This window comes from Peromyscus californicus, unplaced genomic scaffold (assembly GCF_007827085.1).
Source record: "Peromyscus californicus insignis strain IS unplaced genomic scaffold, ASM782708v3 Scaffold_21__1_contigs__length_65335640, whole genome shotgun sequence".
NCBI lineage: Eukaryota > Metazoa > Chordata > Mammalia > Rodentia > Cricetidae > Peromyscus > Peromyscus californicus.
In genome coordinates, this window is record NW_026294514.1 from 51,323,425 (window position 1) to 51,344,058 (window position 20,634).

At 37.8% G+C, this 20,634-nt stretch overlaps 1 protein-coding gene across 11 annotated transcripts in view; it reads right to left on the minus strand.

The window, feature by feature from the left end:
- Window positions 1-20,634, minus strand: part of Pam (peptidylglycine alpha-amidating monooxygenase) — a 283,476-nt gene that overhangs the window by 20,408 nt on the left and 242,434 nt on the right. For all 11 annotated transcript variants that reach the window (XM_052750294.1, XM_052750293.1, XM_052750291.1 and 8 more), the window contains 5 exons: window positions 18,511-18,640; window positions 5,897-6,013; window positions 3,578-3,650; window positions 1,874-2,084; window positions 1,479-1,679 (listed from right to left, as the gene is read on the minus strand). In XM_052750294.1, the coding sequence (XP_052606254.1) occupies window positions 1,479-1,679; window positions 1,874-2,084; window positions 3,578-3,650; window positions 5,897-6,013; window positions 18,511-18,640 (732 nt within the window). The remainder of the gene's footprint in view (window positions 1-1,478; window positions 1,680-1,873; window positions 2,085-3,577; window positions 3,651-5,896; window positions 6,014-18,510; window positions 18,641-20,634) is intronic.

Below are 20,634 nucleotides of genomic sequence, written 5' to 3' on the forward strand. Positions count from 1 at the left end.
TTTAACTTTAGTTCTTATCTTTTTCCATATTTGAAAGATATATCTACTTAAATCACCTTCCTTCCTAGCTGAATGATCTTTTCAAATCAATTCTTCCAATGTGAAGTAAAGCCAAGTACAGAATGTCTCTTTTGTTGACATCAATGAGTTTTTTTTTATATATATATATTTCTCAAGGAACACACACTTATCACCATCTGACCATCTAGTCACTGGAGCCCTTTTATTTCATACCTTAGTGACCTAAGATGTGTAGGTATTAAAGTGGGGAGTATAGTCAATGTATGTTCACACAAAGTCAGATATAGTTAATAAAACTTTTACTTAACATACTAACTTGCTTCATACAATTCAAAGAAATCTTACGGTAACTTATTTTATAATGTTAATTATGCACATCTTATTTTATGAGTTTGGAATTTTTTTCAAATTTTATTTGAAAACAATTTTTGGGGGCTTTTCAAGACAGGGTTTCTCTGTGTAACAGCTCTGGCTGTCCTGGAACTCATTCTGTAGACCAGGCTGGCCTTGAACTCACCAAGATTCACCTGTCTCTGCCTCCTGAATTCTGAGATTAAAGGCATGTACCATCACTGCTCTGTGAAAATGGTTAAAACCATTACAATTTATATAAAAATGTTAAAGAAATCAAGATTTTATTGGTGTTTCTCCTGGCATTTAGACATAAACCTCTATTGCTTTACATTTTGATCTGTTTTAAATAAATTCATCAGTGTGGTGGTTTGAATGAAAATGGCCCCCATAGGTTCATAGGGAGTGGCACTATTAGGAGGTGTGGCCCTGTTGGGAGGTGTGGCTTTATTGGAGGAAGTGTGTTACTGGGGGTGGGCTTTGAGGTTTCAATGCTTAAGCCAGGCCCAGTGTTACTCTGCTCTTCCTGCTGCCTGTGGATCCAGGTGTGGAACACCCAGCTACCTCTTCAACACCACATCTGCCTGCATACTACCATAATTCCTGCCATGACAATAATGGACTAAACCTCTGAACTACAAGTCAGCACCAATTAAATGTTTTCCTTTGTAAGAGTTGCCATGGTCACGGTGTCTCTTCACGGCAATAAAACCAAGACAGCCAGCACTTTTTCAAGAAACAAGAAACAGAAATAGTTTGAATGTAATTCTATCAGACATATACCATCTCTTGATGGTGTGAAGGCAATATTAATCTTTTAATAGCTAGATCAGATGATCATAAGTAAAAAGGAATCAGTGTTTGGGAACATTTTAAACCCAGTACAAACAGCTGTTAACGTCTTTTGGAGTCTTCATTATGTCTGCAAAAGGAACAGTGACACTTAGGTTGAAGTGCTTAACAATGTATTAACAGGTTTAAGATGTTGCAGATCTGATATACAAAGTATCTGGAACTTTCTAATAAGAACAAGGTTATTTAAAAAGCACACTGAGTGAAAACAACTGTTAAGGGCAGATATAATAAAGCAAACAATAACGAAATACCTGGTATATATGAAATTGCAAATACATTTCTTCCAAATGATGCATGTTTAATCTCTCTCACAAATTCTTTGGTGTCAGTTCTGAAACATTGGATCCGGCCATTTTCCCTGTCTGCCACACACAATTGGTCCAAGTGAGGCACAAGGGCCAGACTGTGAGGAACACTGAACTGGCCTGGCTTAGGAGTGCTCCCAGAGGACTCTACGAACAAAGAAAAGCCACAGACACACTGTTTAGAGTCCTTCAAAGTCGGACGCCACAGCTGGATAAGTTTTCAAATTCATGAAAATAAGCCGTTTATTACAGATTTTGTATGAGGAAAACCAAACCCGCGTCTGGTGTTTGGTCCTACTGACTCAGGACTCTAACTAGAGAGCAAGAGTGGGAGCCAGTACCTTCTCCCCACTGGGTGATAAACTTGCCGCCGGGTGAAAACTGCACGATCCGACTGTTGCAGTAGCCGTCTGCCACGAAGACAGTGCCAGTGCTGGGGTCCACAGCCACATCAGTGGGCTGGCAGAAATGGTTCTGGTCACTGCCAGGCTGCATGCTCCTTCCCAGAATTAAGAGAGGCCCTTCTTTGCTATGTGGGTCCAGTTTGAACACCTTTAAAAAAAAAAAGAAAGAAAGCTTAATCTACTCTTCTGATTATTGTTGACACACACACATGACAAGCAATTATAGTGTAAATGGCAGACAGAGATTTATTCAAAAGAAGATGCTTTTAAAATTAGATAGGACCCTAGAAATCATCTGGTCTAATTCTTCATATCACAATTAGATATATGGAAACTAAGTTATTTTCCCTAAGTTGTCTACTTAATATATAGCAAATAGGGACCTGTATTTAAACATTGCATTCACTTCCACTTCCTTTTTTTCTTCTTTAGCTAATACTATAATGCTCAGATAGCACATGAGGCATAGGTATTCATCAAATGATGTTCAAAACTCAAGAGAACATGTTAATGACTCACTGGTGAGTCTTTAGAGCTCTAGATTTCTCTTTCCTATTTTTCCTAACTCTGTACCACCACCATTACATTTAACAAGCTTATCTTGTATGGGTATGAGGCTTTAACACAATTCCATGGTTGAAATACAGTATCTTTTGAAAAGGACCAAAGTTTGATATTCTTACACACTTGATATAGACTTTGCTTTAATTTATAGAAAATGAAAGTGGCTTAGGAAAGAATTCATAAAACATACGCAAAAAAAAAATAAAAAGAAAGAAAGAAAAGAAAAGAAATAAGGCCTAAGGACAAGGGAAATAATGGGCAGTGTAGAAAGTGAAGAGAAAGGTGGAAGGCCTCTAGATATTATAGGGAAGCTCAACATCTGGCTATTAGGATACAAGAGATGAGAGAGACCTAATAACATGCTGACTTTTTCTAGTAGAGTACAAAAAGAAAACTGTTGAGGTGAGGATTGATACAGATACTAAACACTTGTGTCTTCTAAATTCATCTATCAGAATCCTAACTTCAATTGTAATGGGAGCAGGAAGGAACTGGTGAAACCTCATGAGAAAGGAGACACAAGAGCTTACTTTCTTTTTTTCTTTCTTTGGTTTTTCAAGACAGGATTTCTCTGTATAGCTTTGCGCCTTTCCTGGAACTCACTTGGTAGCCTAGGCTGGCCTCGAACTCACAGAGATCCGCCTGGCTCTGCCTCCCGAGTGCTGGGATTAAAGCCATGCGCCCGCCGCCTGGCTATGGCATATCTTTTTTTTTTTTTTTTTTTTTTTTTTTTAAGAGCTTACTTTCTTTGCCTTCTTCATGGAAAAACACATCGAGGAGATGGCTGGCTGAAACCTAGGAAAGGAACCTCAACAGAACCCTGTCATGCTGGTACCCTGATCTCAGATGCCCAGAATTTAGATCTGTGAGAAATGAACTCATTGGTTGCTTATAAGCCACTGAGTCAGTCTATGGTACTCTATAATAGCACACAGAAATTACTATGATATGAATGTTTCCACCGCTTTTTTTGCTACCAATTTTTGAGCCATAGAAAATGCTCCAGTAAAATTCAGAGAATTTTGAAAACTAACCCATCTCAGCTTCTATTTGAATACTGCTAAGTAGGGAGCTCACCTGATGAAGAGCCACATCTGTGACCCAGTAATTTCCATCTTTATCGATACTCAAGCCATGTGGTAAATAAAACCTGAAAAATAAAAATAACTGTTCTAGTTCTAGTACTCTAGACACATGAGAGGCCCTTAGCTGTAATAAAACCGTGGAGCAATATACTTCTACAAAATAAGAACAGTGTTTTTGTATCATTGTAGAAAATGCCAAAATGAATTGTTAAATGAAAATAACCTGTTAGAACAGACAGAGACTTCCTCATGACAAAGCTTAAGCAGAAGTTAATCCTATCAAGATCTATAAACAAAGTTTACATAAAATTATAAGTATTTACTATAAAGTATGCTTTATTAAGCAGCACAAATAACATCAAATGAAAAGCAAGTTTTCAGAAAATAAATATTAATGTTTCAGAATATGCATAAGACAAATTGCCTTGAGAAATAACTGGATTTCTATAGTTTGGATAGTTAAAATATATTTCAAGAAAATATAGTGTTATGGGCATTTTTGTATGTGAGTGTTTGTGATGTGTGCATACATGCATGTATAGTCCAGAGAGTGATATCAACTGCCTATTTCGATCACTCTCCATCTTATCCTTTAGGATAAGGACCTCTCACTGAACATGGAACCAATTGGCTAGCCTGGCTGGCCAGATAGTCCCGGGGTCCTCCTCCCCTGCCCCCTGTTGGCCTCAGTAATGGGGTTACTGATGTGACTCTGTCCAGCTTTTGTGTGGATTCTAGGTCCTTATGGCAAGGTCATTACCAACTGAGCTATCTCTCCAGCACTATAACACCATGTCAACACAAAATCTTACATATGTGACTTGAAAGCTCTAGGACTGGCTATGGAAGATAGTGAAACACAAAGAGAGTAACTTCCAGAAGGGCTATGACCCTCCAGGCACAGCGAAGTGGTGAGCTGGAACACTCACTAGGAAAGGTCAATATATTTTGCACATGTAATGGATATGGATAGAGGCCCATAGAACTGAAAAACTGGAACAGAGTTAACACATGGGAAATAGACTAAGGTGACCCTGTTAGAATACCATCCGAGAATCCAAGCCTTCTTTGTGTGTGTCTAGCCTAAGTAGGGTATTGGCACCAAGATTTTTTTTCATGAGTCAAGTGCATAACACTTTGATCTTAACAAATTGACTGAACTAGATGCCTGTTTTGGCCATTGAAAGCGAGGTTATGATTTGCTTGCAGCATTGATACCTCATAGCTAGCCAAGTTGACTTAGCAGCAGTTGGTCCACCTTCCCTGTTAATTCTGTTCTGGGATGAGGATGCCTCTGATTAATGGCTACAGCTCTGAGGACATGGACTCAAATACACAGTAGAGATGGAATTATAATTTGGTCCCTGACTTCTCTGAAACGACTATTTAAAAAAAACCTAAGCTTCATTATAGCAATCTCTATTAGTAGTAGCTGCATTCAAAGTAGAGGCTATCTGTGTTTCAAAGAAGCTGGGCTTCTCTGGGACTTAAGCAGATGGAGTGGGGCATAGTCCTAGAAGCTGCCAGGTTATAATGGGTCAGGGTAAGTCTGTAAGCAGGTGTCCCTTTCTTTCAATGACCATGAATATCAGCCAACTGTTTTTGCCTGCCAAATGCCATCTAGGAATCAGACCAAATAATGAGTGGCTTTCAGATCCAAATTACATGTGCAAGCCAAGGGAAAGCCAAAAATGGTATTTGTTTAGTCTTCACTTTTGGATGGGAAGAGAAAAAAAGTCTTTTATTCTTATCAGTGATTACTTGGTCAGTTGAGTATATAATTTTTATGCTACAGATTTTTTTACACTATCAGTCTAACTGACTAAGAGCTGACTTCACCATACATGTCTCAATTTTGACTGTGTAATAGTCACCTGGAAAGTTATGATAGCATTAGCCATAGTCCAGACCAAGTCATAATGCAATTTTTAAAAATTATAAACTGACAAATTAATATAGCTTATAAATATGGTAAGATACATGCATAGAACCCATAGTGTTTAAATCAAGCTAACAATCTAGGACATCAAAGACTTTTTGTAGTAAGAAAATTATCCTTGGTATTTTGAAAGAAGACACATAAGTGGCCAATTTTCTGTGTGTAGAATTTTTTTTTTTTTTTTTTGAGCTTCACAGGTAATTCTAACATTCAGTTGAGTTTCAGAACCACTTGTTTAGAAAGTAAATGAAAGGATGGCCCAATCTGTCTCCTGTGTAAGGGTAGTCTTGTGACACATTCCTGACCCAATGATGTACTTTATATCCAGCCCAGGTGTGCCAGTTTGAATAGCATGTAAGCCATTTTACTCACAGGTTCTTTCCACTGGACTGGAGGATGGCAGCATTATTTGGATCTATGACTAGAATCGTATCTTCTTCAATTGGTCCAAGGCCTCTTTGCTGGTAAACAAATTTGCTGTCAAAAGAGCTAAACAAAAACATCAGAATGGAAAATTAACAACCCATAACTCTGGGGCACTTGAGAAATGCAGACCACTTACTTGAGAACCTTAATACAAACTCGGAAGGACTGCGATGTACTTGACCTCATGGTCTCTTGAACTGTATTATAAACCATCATGGATGGTCAGTGTGATGTGGTCAGTGTGAATTCTCAGAGCCACCAGGTCCATAGCAAGAGCTCATTTACACATTAGGGTTTGAGAAGCCTGGAACTGGGGCTGTGAAGGCAAATAAAGAAAGACACGGGGATCGCCCAATGATGGAGAAATGTAAGAGATATATCTACATGAACAGCCTGGACATGAGTGGGGGTAATGAAGGGCGAGGGTCGAAGGAAAGAGAGCTTGGGGGAACGGGAGATCCCAGCTGGATCAACAACAGAGAGGGAGAACAAGGAATAGGAGACCATGGTAAATGAAGACCACATGAGAATAAGAAGAAGCAAAGTGCTAGAGAGGCCCACAGAAATCCACAAAGATACCCCCACAACAGACTGCTGGCAATGGTCGAGATACAGCCTGAACTGACCTACTCTGGTGATGGGATGGCCAAACACCCTAATTGTCGTGCTAGAAACCCCATCCAACGTTGAGACCAAGGTTGGATAAAGCACAGGGACAAATAGCCAAACGAATGGAAACACATGAACTATGAACCAATGGCTGAGGGGTCCCCAACTGGATCAGGCCCTCTGAATGGGTGAGACAGTTGATTGGCTTGATCTGTTTGGGAGGCATCCAGGCAGTGGGACCGGGTCATGTGCTCATTGCATGAGTTGGCTGTTTGAAACCTGGGGCCTATGCAGGGTCGCTTGGCTCGGGAGGAGGGGACTGGACCTGCCTGGACTGAGTCTTCCAGGTTGATCTCAGTCCTCGGGGGAGGCTTTGCCCTGGAGGAGGTGAGAATAGGGGGTGAGCTGGGCAGAAGGTGAGGGGGGCGGGAGGGGGGGGAGAACAAGAGAATCCGTGGCTAATATGTAGAACTGAACTGTATTGCAAAATAAAAAACAAAAACAAAAAACACACACACCTAAAAAAAAATCTTTTCACAGTTTATAAATGAGTGATATTTTCTTTCCAATTATATGAACTTATTTTAACTTTCTCTGTAATGATTACAGTGGGACAGGAGTGAGGAGAAGGAATCATTGTACTAGCCAAATGTATAACATAGGAACACAAAAGGATATACATAGAATATTCAACATATTTCAATAAAATCAAACAGGATTTATTATTGAAACAAAAAATACACTTAAGAGGTATGAAACTTCTCTTTCTAGCAGCTTTTCATTAGAGCAAAATGGATAATTATAGAATAATTGATTTCAAGTTAGTATAGTAATCCCTGCTTTTGTAAGCTCAGTGTCTTCTGGGTTATAAAATATTATGTACATATATTTAAATTCTATATTCATATTTAAATAGCAATACCTTTTCTTAGAATGCCAGTTTCAACAGATACTTTACTTATTTCAATTCCTGTTTCAAAAACTGACATTAGACCCTCCTCATCCTTAGGGGATACATTCCTAGACCCCAGTGGTGCCTGCAACCACAGATAGTACCAAACCCTGAGCTTACTACACTTTTTCCTATGCAGCTATAGTGTGAGTAAGCTTCAGTTATAAACTGGGAACATTAAGAGACTGAAAACAATAACCAATAACATAATAAATACAATGAAATTTTCAAATAAAATTTCAAGCACCATGGTTCCTGGGATTTGGGACCATTTTTAAGTAAAATAAGGATTTCTCAAGCAAAGAACATTGATGCTGTCAGCTTGGTCATGAGATGGCTACTGAGTGACTGATGGGTGGGTGACGGATGGATCCTGTGTGTAGACAATAGTCAATAGATGATTCAAGTCTTAGGCAAGGCAGAGGAGATTTTATCATACTCCTCAAAATAACACAAGTTATAGATTTAAAATGAATAATCATTCATTTCTAGAATTTTCCACTTAATATTTTTGGACTGGGTTAATGGCAAGTCACTGAAATCAGAAAGTGAAAACTCAAATAAGGAGACTATTTTATGTTTACTGTGCATGTTACAAAGATAAGCTGCTATCTAAGCTTATGTAACAAAAATTTAAATGAACCAAATACCAATAAACCATTTTACATGTTCAAAAACAAAGCATTGAATCAGCACACACAGATGTGTTTCTATATAAATTATATAAGTGTGTTTTCCTTTAGTTCAACTGGATAATCAAAAGATTTGGAATAACATCAAATGTCTGTCAAGATATATTTATAACTTGGGAAGGTGATAGACTACTCAAGTCTATCATGCATCAATTTATTAGTTGGCTGTTTTCTTTCTTTCTTTCTTTCTTTCTTTCTTTCTTTCTTTCTTTCTTTCTTTCTTTCTTTCTTTCTTTCTTTCTCTCTCTCTCTCTCTCTCTCTCTTTCTTTCTTTCTTTCTTTCTTTCTTTCTTTTGGTGGAACTGACAGAGAGGTCCCAGTAGGAGCCCATAAAGTTTTAAATCATACTGTCTTGCCATTAAAAATATCCATCAGATAATTATCTGAGCTTCATGACTAGTAAGGTCTTTGGGGTATATTTTTCCTGAAAGATAACAGTGAAGTCCCTGAAGTGGTCCTTATTAATGATGTATTCAATTGAACACAAAATATTGATTTACTTTTGTCAGTCTAAAACTTAAGTAAAACTGTTGGCATAAGCTATCATGTGTAGTTAAAACCACACATCAGTAGCTAATAAAATTTTTTTTATTTATAAAACATACATATAAAACATATAAAACATATTTATAAAACATACACAGCATCAGTAACAAAAAACACATATGATATTCAAGATGACATGATTAAATTGAAATATAAAATCCTGTTCGGAGCCGGGCGGTGGTGGCGCACGCCTTTAATCCCAGCACTCGGGAGGCAGAGGCAGGCGGATCTCTGTGAGTTCGAGGCCAGCCTGGTTTCCAAAGCGAGTTCCAGGAAAGGCGCAAAGCTACACAGAGAAACCCTGTCTCGAAAAACCAAAAAAAAAAAAAAAAAAAAAAAAAAAAAAATCCTGTTCGGACAAAAGCAATGTATGGATTTATAAGGTAACATTAAACATGGGAGGCTGGAAAGGATTGTCACTTATTATTGCTATCATAAGCATCCAGGACTTAATTTTATGTCTGAAACAATATTAAAAGTGAATTTCTTTACTTGGAATATTATAATTGTTCCTCTAGAAAGTAAAGATGGATTTAGCCATCAATAATCTTACTCTTCCTAAGCTATGACGTTAAATTACTAAGTGATATGCAAAGGCTCAGTGGCTATAAACAATTTGAAAATTATGTTTCCTATAACAACTAGCAGTTATAATGTCTCTCTTTTATATAATTAAATGTATCCTATTTTACTATTCTTTGGTGTTTTAAAAATTACTGTGTACTCATTGTATAAGATGGATTTCATTAAGACATTTTCATACATGTCTATCATGTATTTTGATTTTGTTTATATTCACCTCCATTAGGATAATTCCCTTGTCCCAGTCACACTTATACTTTCACATCACATAATACTTTGAATTGATATTTTTGTATGAGAGATAATATGCAATATTGGGCTTTCTGAGTTTTAATTGCTTTGCTCAGTACTCATTTCCTACAAATAACATAAATTTGTCCTTCAGGAGTGAATAAAATTCCATTGCTCACATATGCTATACTTTATCCACTGATGTACATCTAGGCTGATCACATAAACTGACTATGCTTTCCCCCACCCTTCTAAGGGAAATTTTAATTGAGGTGAATTTAGATTCACTCACAGTTATAAGGAATGACACAGAGCTTCTGTGTAGATTTTATTTGTCTTTCCTCAATAATGACATTTTTGAAAAACTACATAGTACATTACAACTAGGGTATTAACATTGATAGAGCCACTGCTCGCTCATATTTTGATTTCCCTATTCCATTTATAATACTTAAAAGTTTTGTTGATACTTAAAAATTTTGTTGCTTGGGTGTGGAATATATGGGCCCCTCACTTTTCTGACCGATTGCACCTAGCAGATATGGAAAATTCCTAAGCCCTCACAACTCTTACCAAGGGCTGTCCATTTGGCATGCAGTAAGTGTTCCAACTCATCATTAATAGCTCGTAACTGTGACACATTCCAATGGCCTATTGTGTCTTTTCACAAAGGAGCAGCCTATCAGACCTCAGCACACCTAATTCTGTATCTCTCCTCTACAGAATAATAAGCCCCATGGAAGCACAATATTTTTCCTTGCAGCTGCTTACTCTAATAAAGGGTTGTAGTAAATCTGTAAGTTAACTACCCCCTTTCTGTCTTGCTATTCACTTAGACACTCACCATCAATCTCAGATGATGTAACTTTTTGAAAACAAATGAAAACAAAACGTCTTCATTTCATTGAAAGAAATAAGAATTTGTCTTTGAAGTTCAGCTTTATTTTTCATCCCCAAATTCTAAAATATAATTATTATTCCCTTGCTTTCACAGACCCAGAACACTGCGCTTGACTTCTGAGAATAAAAGCTGTGTTAATGAACAGATATAAATAATTCAGACTCAAGGTACTATGCCAGTCAGGTCAAAAGAGAACATTGTAGCTGATGACCGGGTCAGTGGAGAACACCCTTCATGAAATGCACTGTCCTGTAGACAGTGTCCTGCTCACAACGTAGACAGACATCTGTCAAGTAACTGATGTTTTTCTCTAACAAACACAATTCTGTGACAGTGTCTGCACTTATCATCTAGAAACTTCAGATTTCTAATAATGGTAGCATGTAGTAAAATTAATTCAGGGTCCAGTCCCTTTTATTTCATCAGTTATTTTTTCATGGTATGGTAGAAAACTATGAAATAGTAAACTGAAAGAGAATACTAACAAAAGTTAACAAGAGAAAGAAAATAAATGGAATCTCTATACTCATAATTTGGAACAACTGGAGCCATCAGCTTTCTCGGCTTATTAATATGTATTTCCCAATACTGTATGATAATATAACAACTGAAAATTGGGGGTTTTGTTTGATTTTCTATCTCCAGATACACGTATGTCATTTATGTGTAAAAATGTCATCTTACATACTGGACTAGTTACTTTTTCATAGAATTACATTTATTTTACAGATTATAACCACATTTATGCCGCATCTATTAGGGATTTTTCCAGTGAGTGAGTAGGTATATTCTTGAATTTACCACTGAGGAAATCTGTTTATGTAGCTAGCGCCCACCCACAAACAAAGGAAAAGGAAACACAAAGAAAATAAAATAAAATCCAAATATTAAACAAGCTACTTACATTAACATCATTTAATTAGATCAGTTCACCTTTGGTAATGTGAATAACATGTAAGGAAAGTACCAAATTCTTAGGGAAAATGTAGCTTCAAAGGCATCAACCACAATCCAATAGGCCTGACCCTCCCATTTAACATCCTTTAGCAGATGTCTGTATGTTTAAATTGGCAGCACCAGGGGACTTTCAGTCACTCAAATGATTGGTTGTCTTTTGAAAGCCTTTCACTTGGGATGGCTGGAGTTCCATGAACTAACAGCTGGTCTCGGGTGTTACATAGGGCAAATAATAAAGGCACAGACTCTGTTTCTGAAATGAGAAAATTGCACTCTCTCTCTGCCAAACAGAATAGTTTATAAATTCTCTTCTAATTCTAAGAAAGGTAAGCCTTGAACAGCTCACAAATGTATGGCAGATTATATTGTTGCTATAGTAAACTGATTATTTAGTGTTCTAAAGCAGCTACACCGCGCCCTGGCCCCACTTTCTGTGCTGCAGAGAAGTCTTTATTTCAACCACATTTAACTTTTCATGGGGTCTAATAATACCCTGCCCATTTCACACAGTGCCCGGAGCACTGATGGATTTTGTATGCTTCTCTAAAAAAGCACTCAGTTGCAAAGACTGAGCAGTGGCCTATGGGCTGGAATTCATCAGTTCTTTATTTTAACAGTTTGAATTCCCCATTAATGATTTTGCACATTAGCAGCTAATCAAACAGTTTAGATAAGGCTGAGAAGAAATGCTTTTCCATATTCACACACATACAAAGGGCTAGAATAAGTAGGAAATAAACTTTTGTGCTATCAATCAAAATTAAGGGAATGCAAAATAAGTAATATCGTGAAGAAAGATGTGACATGTTGTTGTAATTACATAAATTAAGAGACTGGGAAAGGAACCATAGGTCTTCAATTGAACAAATAAGTAAAAATGTGCCTTTACTGTTAGGAGAACAGCTTATAAAGCTCCCTCCTAAGTGGGGTATATTTAAAATATTACATTAAGAATACCCTGAATACATACATAGTTTGGAAAACCCCTGTGATAAGAAAAAGAGGAAGACAAAGAAACCAGTGGTGCTGTTTGGTACTCTGACGGGCCTGGATCTGGAGATCCCAATAAGCAGTGAAGAGAATATGGTACCAGATATCAAGAATCTTGGGTTTTAGATCATGTTCTGTCAATATGACCAGTGGGCACAAGTGATGAAATAAAATGTATGCTGTTATTAAGCAATATGAGGCAATTATTAAAAATCCTACTTTGCTTTAGACAAAGAGCTGATGCGCAGGCAGTTCAAGCATCTTGACGCATGTCTCAAGGCTATGAAGCAGTTACCAAGAAGTCATGTCACTCGTCTCAATAAACATGGCTGTTTTTAGAGCTGACATCATCAGGCTGGAGAATTTCCATGACTCAAATTTACTGCATCGATGTAGAAGAGAGGGGAGAGTAGTGAAATGACGATGATGAATCAGAAAGAGTGGCATGAAAGTGGAAGAAGATTGCTTGTGCAATTTGGGTGACTGCAATATGGCAGAAAGGAGGAGACTACCGGAGCAGTTCTTCTGGAAAGCTCAAGTTTCTCTCAGATACGCAGAGATTCAGAAAGGTTCAGTCATTTTGAGCTGTGTTGTTTGGACCTAATCAAATCTTAAGGAATAAAAGAAATAGCAGATGCTGAAGCAAAGCCTCAGTCAGATAAATCATTGCAGGCTCCAGATAACTACAGAGGCCAATCCTGTACTGAATGTTTAAACTCAAATTTGCAAGAAAATCAATTTCTAAACCAGCAAATTTAAGCAACATTACACTGAGATGGGCATCAATGAAGACATGGTTTGTAAGCTACATGGGGATTCTAAGAAGACCTCATGATCTCAGGGCACACAGCTTACAGGATTAACCATGCACTTAGTCACACATTCTAAAAAATTCATTTACTTCTATTCCACGTACATTGGTGTTTTTCCTGTATGTGTGAGGGCGTTGGATCCCCTGGAACTGGAGTTACAGACAATTGTTGGCTGCCACAAGGGTGCTGGGAATTGAACCTGGGTCCTCTGGAGAGAAGCCAGTGCTCTTAACTGCTGAGCCACCTCTCCAGCCCCTAGTAACACATTTAAACTACATTTATAAAGCATGGAAAGGTGTGTTTGTCAGAATCCTGATGCAAGGATAGGAAGGACAGCTTATTCCCTGAATAATTAGCATGAAAATATCTGTATATTTAAACAATGTTAAACCTATTGAAGTGACACATAGCTGTGGCAAAGTCTTAAATTTAATATTCTGAAAAACCAGAAAATATATGTTTCTGGAAAAACTTTTTGAATTATTTTATAAGTATATTTGAAGATTTTTAGGAGATTAAAAATTAAACAGAGAGCAACCTGATGCTCTTTTCTTTTATTAAAAAAAAATAAAATAATGTTTTGAAGGTGAAACTCAGTGACAGAGTATTTGCCTAGCTGAAGAAACTTTTGGATTTGGTGCCCATCAAAACACACACACACACACACACACACACACACACACACACACACACACACACATGCACACACGTGCAGGGAGAGAGCAAAAGACACAGAGAAAGACACACATACAAACACAAGCATACACACAAGTCACACACAAACATACACACAGAGACACCCAGACACTAACAAAAACACACACAGACACACAAAATGATACAAACACACAGACACACAAACACACAGATACCCATAGACATACAGCACACGTATAAACACACACAGGCAATACAATCCTCTGATACTAATACATATCTAGAAAACAACACCAAGGAAAGTAAGAGGTAATGTGGCCCCTTCTAGAAGAAAGAAATTAAAGGTCCAACAAGAAACCCAACTGCTTTCAGATGAAAATAATCACACCATTATGAAGATAGTTGAGAGCCTGGGGAATAATTAGTTTACAAAATAAATAAAATACAAATAAAGACATGAAAAAACAGGAGAAAACCCACCATAAATTATTGTGATGAAGGTAGACTCAGATTTTGAAGGGTTTAAAATTTCCCATTTTCCCACTTTTATAACTGAATTAAGGTTTCAGTTTTCTGAGAGGGGCAAGCAGGTGTCTCTCCCAACCAAGGGCCCTTTATCAACAAATTACATTCAGGGATGAGGGAGAGAGCATGAACAAGGTCTGTGTCAGCCCCAAAATGTCTCAAGGACAGTTCCTGCAACCCCCTTGAAACTTACCCAAGTATGTCCAAAGATTAAACCTCAGCCAATTAAAAGTATACTAATGTAACTGCTGCTTGCCTAACCAATTATGTTTGAGATGACCTAACCATCCCTGAAATTCCCCTAGCTGTGCTTAAAAGGAGTCTGCTCACTCCTCTTGTGGTATATGCTGGTATAGTAATAAACGTTCTTTGCTCTTACATACTATTTGAGTCTGGGGTCTTTCTTTAGCATTTCCTTGGACCCTACAATTTGAGCATGTGAAGAACTTTCTGGCATCTGCAAGGGCCTCAGACCTGGATAACATGTCCATACACAGGGAATATATATATATATATATATATATATATATATATATATACATACATACATACATATATATATATACACATACATATATATATATATATATATATATATATATATATATATATATATATATATATATATTTGGTTGTGAGCCTAGCCATTAATGGCTGAGCTATCTCTCTAGCCCCACAGGGATTTTCTTAATATTGGAAAAAGTCCAAGCATAGAACTATTAATGATACATAGAAAAGATGCACTGGCAGCTAAAACCAAGCCTTCTGGTATTATTTCCTTCTGGCAGTGCTCAACGCATGGTATCCCATTTTGTATTAGTGAGGCCTTGGCTTTTCTTTGGTTGATCCAACATTCTAGGCCCCCAAATGTGACATCTGCAAGGATGAAGAAATAAGACATACCAATACATGCTACGAAACTCACCTTAGGGACATTCTGTTGGATTATCAGTATGAAGACTATGTTCTCTATGAGATTAGTATGATAATACAATTCTAATAGGGATCTTGTTGATATCGTTTGGGCTACCATATCCTTGATTGATACAACTTGATAAATTTTGCCTTTCCCCAGTTTTTGTTGTTTTTTTTTTTCCTGTCAGTAGCAGTTAAAGATCTGAATAAAAACAATTTCCAAAATCCCTTCCGACTCCACGTGGGGAAATGATAAATGACATAGGGGATAAAACTTTAAACACTTGAAAATCAGGGCAAAGCTAGTTAAGAGTTTTGTGATGTGTTATTCCCGATACAAGCCAACCACAGCTGAGACAAAGGAAGGACAGGGCCAGAAAGAAGTCTTTGACTGCGGTGATGCCTTCTGAGGAACAGACTCAGAAGCAGTTGTCCCCGAGACAAGCTACCCTTCAAGTTTAAAGGAGGCTAGCTGCTGTGCCACCCTCACATCGGGGCAGACAGAAGCCTCTTCAAAGCGTCACTAGTCCCTGCTGGCAACAGGGACTTCCTATTTCTACTCTAAGAGGTGTCTTGAAAGTAGTCATGTTGACGTTAGGGGCAGTCAGGAGAGAAATGGAATTCAAGCCAAGGAAGGGAGATAATATTTCAGGATGTTAAGTGGTTAGGATTCTTATTAATTTAATTTTGGTTGGAATACTGATGTGGAACAGCTTAAGTGGCAGAGAGAGTGGTGGAGGATATCAGGGTGCAGCTGGTGAAGAGAGCTGCTGCAACAGCATCAAAGGAGCCCCGAGACAATGACCTCCAAGTTCTGTCTGACACGTAGAAGTGACCACTTTCTAAGAGCTATAGGTAAAAATCACTTAGATGTGATTCAGAACAAGCCTTTGCCTTGTGGAGTGTAGAATTTTGTTGTGCTGAGAAACTGGATTTGGAAAGATTTCAAGGGAAATGAACAAGCCACATGGCTTCTCGGCTGGGATTGAGGGAAGACGTGCCACCGTGCAAACAATGAAGCAGTAAGGATACACTCTCAACCAACCTTTAATTCTTGTCTCTATCAGCATGGTGTCAGTTCTACACGAAGGTATTACCTCCGCACAATGCCTGGCCTTCAATGAGAAAAACTATGTTTTCTTTCTAATTTATACCAATCCATAGGTACAGGAAGGATAGCCATGCATGGCCATGCAAACAACAGCATCTAAGGATTTCTTTGAATAAGTCCAAATCAATTAAAACAACAACAACAACAACAAATAAAAAGGCACTACAGAGTAACCTGTTTCTAATTGTCTTCATGAATAATAAAGCAGAAACTGTCTGGAAGCTGATATCTGTGTGACCCTGAAGACATCTTCAAAACTATGAATGGAAAAGCTTGCTGTGACCAACAGACAATGCCAGGGAGAGAAAGGAGACTACAAACGTTCTTATATCTAAGAAATAAAGCGGAGGAAAATGGCGAAAAAGATAGTGAGTAAAGCCATCAGTTTCTTCTGCGTTTTCAAATGTCATTTATCTTGCCACACACACAGGGCTTGGTGGTGAATGTACTTCCACATGATTCTGGGTATCTACATGAAATAGGTGCCAGGTGCCAGAAAAAGCAGTTTTACAGCCAGAACTATCACATATTTCTACCGGCTCTTGTTTCTTAGTCCTGTGTTTTCTCCTCCACGCTGGCCTCTACTGACCCTTCCTTGCTACTTAACTATCCCGGCCTCTACTGTTTGCTTGGAATGAATATAATATTAAAATGGAAACCTGGACTCTGTCCAGCGTCAGCTTTTGCCAGCTGAAACTGTATCAATGGGAGAAAATGATGCTGTAATTTTCTTGTCTGGCAAAATGTGGTAAGAAATCCATGCAGAAAATGTAGCAATATTCATTAAAATGAAGAATATGCCACAATGAGTAGTGATAGTTTGCTTTTAAAAGCACTTGTTAAAATACCATTAGATGTTCAATAACAACCAAGTCAATGAACTAGAACGGCATGATGGGTATGCTGAGTACTATTGCTTACTTTGGACGTCCAAATTCTATCTTTTTTTATATTCGCTTTGTGTGACAACTAGAAAGGACAATTAAACAGCAGTAAAAGTATCCATCTATTTTTGAAATGTTGATTAAATTTCATATTTAACTGCACAAAAAGAACTCATATAGGTATGCTTGACAGAATGAGTTATCACAATCTGAATCAAGAGCTCATAAAAAGAGGAGCAGATCCCCCAATTTCCCAGATGAGATTCTGTAATTGTACATATGGAAGGGGAAGATTCATTAAACTTCATTGAAAACATATTCAAAATGTTACTTTCATGTGTAAATTTGCAATTAAAGAAATTACAAATGGATGTTCATCAGTAAGTAGAATCAAAACAACGTACTATGTTTCGACAGCACACAAAAAATATAACCATTGAGTATACTTATAAACCCATTGAAGGCTCTCACCACACAATGAAGTGGCCAACTCTGTTTTTCAATGTACAGGACCTGAAGCTTTGCCAGATGCTGATGAGACACTGAGGGAAGCACTTGGTTTTCATTTGTAAAATGTGAACTGTCACAGTGATAACATTGCCTGCCCATTTAAGACACTGGCAGGCCTACAGTAAGCAGTAAATCCTAGACACGATTCTTCGAGTGACTCCCAAGAATACAGTGGAAGAGGGAATGGAAGGACAGAAAGGAAATGCAGAGGAAGAGGCAGCAGACGTTAAATGGTGCTAGTGTTGGCTTTAGATGTGGTGCTCATAAAAAGAATACATTGACATACTAATAAACCTGTGTGAAAACGTGTAGGCATGGATGGCTCCCATACTCATGGTAGCCAAACCCCTCCAATCACAATGTCCAGAAGGTTCACTGTTTTCAATGGCACAGGATGACATGAAATAAAGAAATGCTACCACAGAACCAGAGTACCCACCCTGTAGAACATTAGTGCTGAGTCCTGGATATACTCATTCCTAGCTACCAACATTAATTACATAGGGAGAGTCACCTAACTTTCACATGTTTCCAGACAAATATACTCACCCCTCTTCAGAATTTTTGAGAAAAAGTAAAAAAAAAAAAAATGAAATAAGAGTTCACCTATAAGTATTCTTGATTTAATGAAAAGCAATGTGTATTATTTTATTTTCATATACATTCTGGAGAAAAATATTACTTACTTTCCATCCCAAACATGGTCACCTCTGTGGAAAATCACTAGGTTATTCTTAGAATCCAGTGCCACACCAGAAACCTGGCCTGGTAACAAGTATACTCCAGGCCAGTCCAGTGCCTCCTCCACATGGAAATCTAAAAGATAAATCCACACATGTATTCAGCATAAAAACAGAAGCAAGGACTCAGCATTGGCATAAAAACTCATGCAAAGACACTGAAAACAAAGTCGAGCAGAAAATACACCACGTGCACATGCCAAGCAGCCTCTTGAGCTATGAGATAAAATGACCGAACTTGTCTGGAGACCATCTGCTCTCCTTTTCCGTTGCTGAGACACCTGTAAAATCAGACAGTTCTTAAGCTATAAAAGAGCCAAGGTGAAATCGCTCCCTCATTGGTAAGATTCCTAACTTTAGATTAACATCTTTGAAAACTTATGCCAACATCGGAGGTATTGTTTTAATATACAATTTTAAAATGCAAATAAGTAGCAGGAATTAGCAAAAACCCAATCCCTCAATGTATCACTCTCTCTTGTCTGTCTGTGTGTCTGCCTGTATCTATCTATCTATCAATCTATCTATCTATCTATCTATCTATCTATCTATCTATCTATCTATCTGTCAACTATCTATCTACCACCCACCTGAATAAAATACGGATGATCAACAGACAGCAGTTCCTAGGATAAGCTATTTATTGATTATCCATTATACCTGGAACTATGTAGGACAGCATCATTTGTCTTAGCTTCAGTGTTCCTATAAGAATTGAAGTTCTCTGTCCTTGTACATATTGTTTTCTAACATGACAAAAAGGCAACACTGACAACTCTATTACTGACTGAGAAGTTATTCTTGTTTCTGATCCTACTATTCCTAGTCTGTATTCTGGAGAATACAATCTTCAGGGAACACCTGAGTTCATTTGAGTTAATCCAAGTCATAAAACCAGCTCATGAATGAACAGGTACTATATACAGTGTTATCTATACTGATGATTTGTAACTATTAAGAGGATGTTGAAAGTTACTGTATCACAGTTGATGCCCCTCCCCGCCCCCAATGCTTCAACAGGAGATTCTGAGAAATACCAAAGCAGTCATCCAAGTTCCATCGCTTTTCCCCACTTCCTGAAGAATGTGGCAACACGCAGTCAAGCCCTCCAAGAGAGGCACTCAAGACTGGCCAAAGAAAGCAAAGCACAGGGCTGGAATAACAGGCACTGGACCCCGTGAGAGAGTGCCAGTGTAAGAATAGGCATTTACAAATAATCTTCTCAATTATGAAAGAGCACCTGTTCACATAAATCATTGCACCTTTCCATGCACAGCTTTTGATAGAAGGTAACAAAAATGCCAACATCCACCAATGACTTTTAATAAAGCAGTTTCAAGGGACAGGTGCAGTCTTTCCACCAAATTCTATGAGCATGGAATAAAAGAATGATTCTTGGCCTTGACGAATATAAAGAAAGAGTCAGAATGCAAAGAAAGACAAGTTTACAAGTAAGGGAAAGTGGGAACCAAATACTTGGGACATGAAAGAGCATAAGAACACAGAAGTGGTCCCATAGTCCATCATGAGGCTTTGGCTGGCATAGCATGGACTGACTATCTCTTCAGAAGATCTCCTAGTCTAGCAAAAAAAAAAAAAAAAAAAAAAAAAAAGAATTGTGCTTTTATGTCGAGTTAAGCATGGCCAAGCAGAGGCTGAGGGGATTTAGTAGTGGGAAGAGAACACTTTTGTCAGAAAGAAGAAAGGCAAAGACTTTTATGACCACAATATATGTTTCATAACGTTTAGAAACCCAAATCAAGAGACAAATCCTAAGGCTGAGCTACAGGAGAAGGCAACCATCAGGTCGATTTGAACTCAGACAGGAAAAGGTATTATATATTATACAAAGACCTTGGATCTAATAATGAGAGTTTTTTTTTTTTTTTGCTTTGTAGTATCATAACCTATACTATAGTTAATTTTAAGGCATGAGGCAGGTACTTTCTGAATAGTAGAAAAGCGAAGTAGGGAAGTAATTTAGTATGGGATACAGTGGAGCACATGCTGATGCCATTTTCTCTTATGTATACTGTAATAGGCTTTCCTGGGTTAGAGAGAAGTGGGACA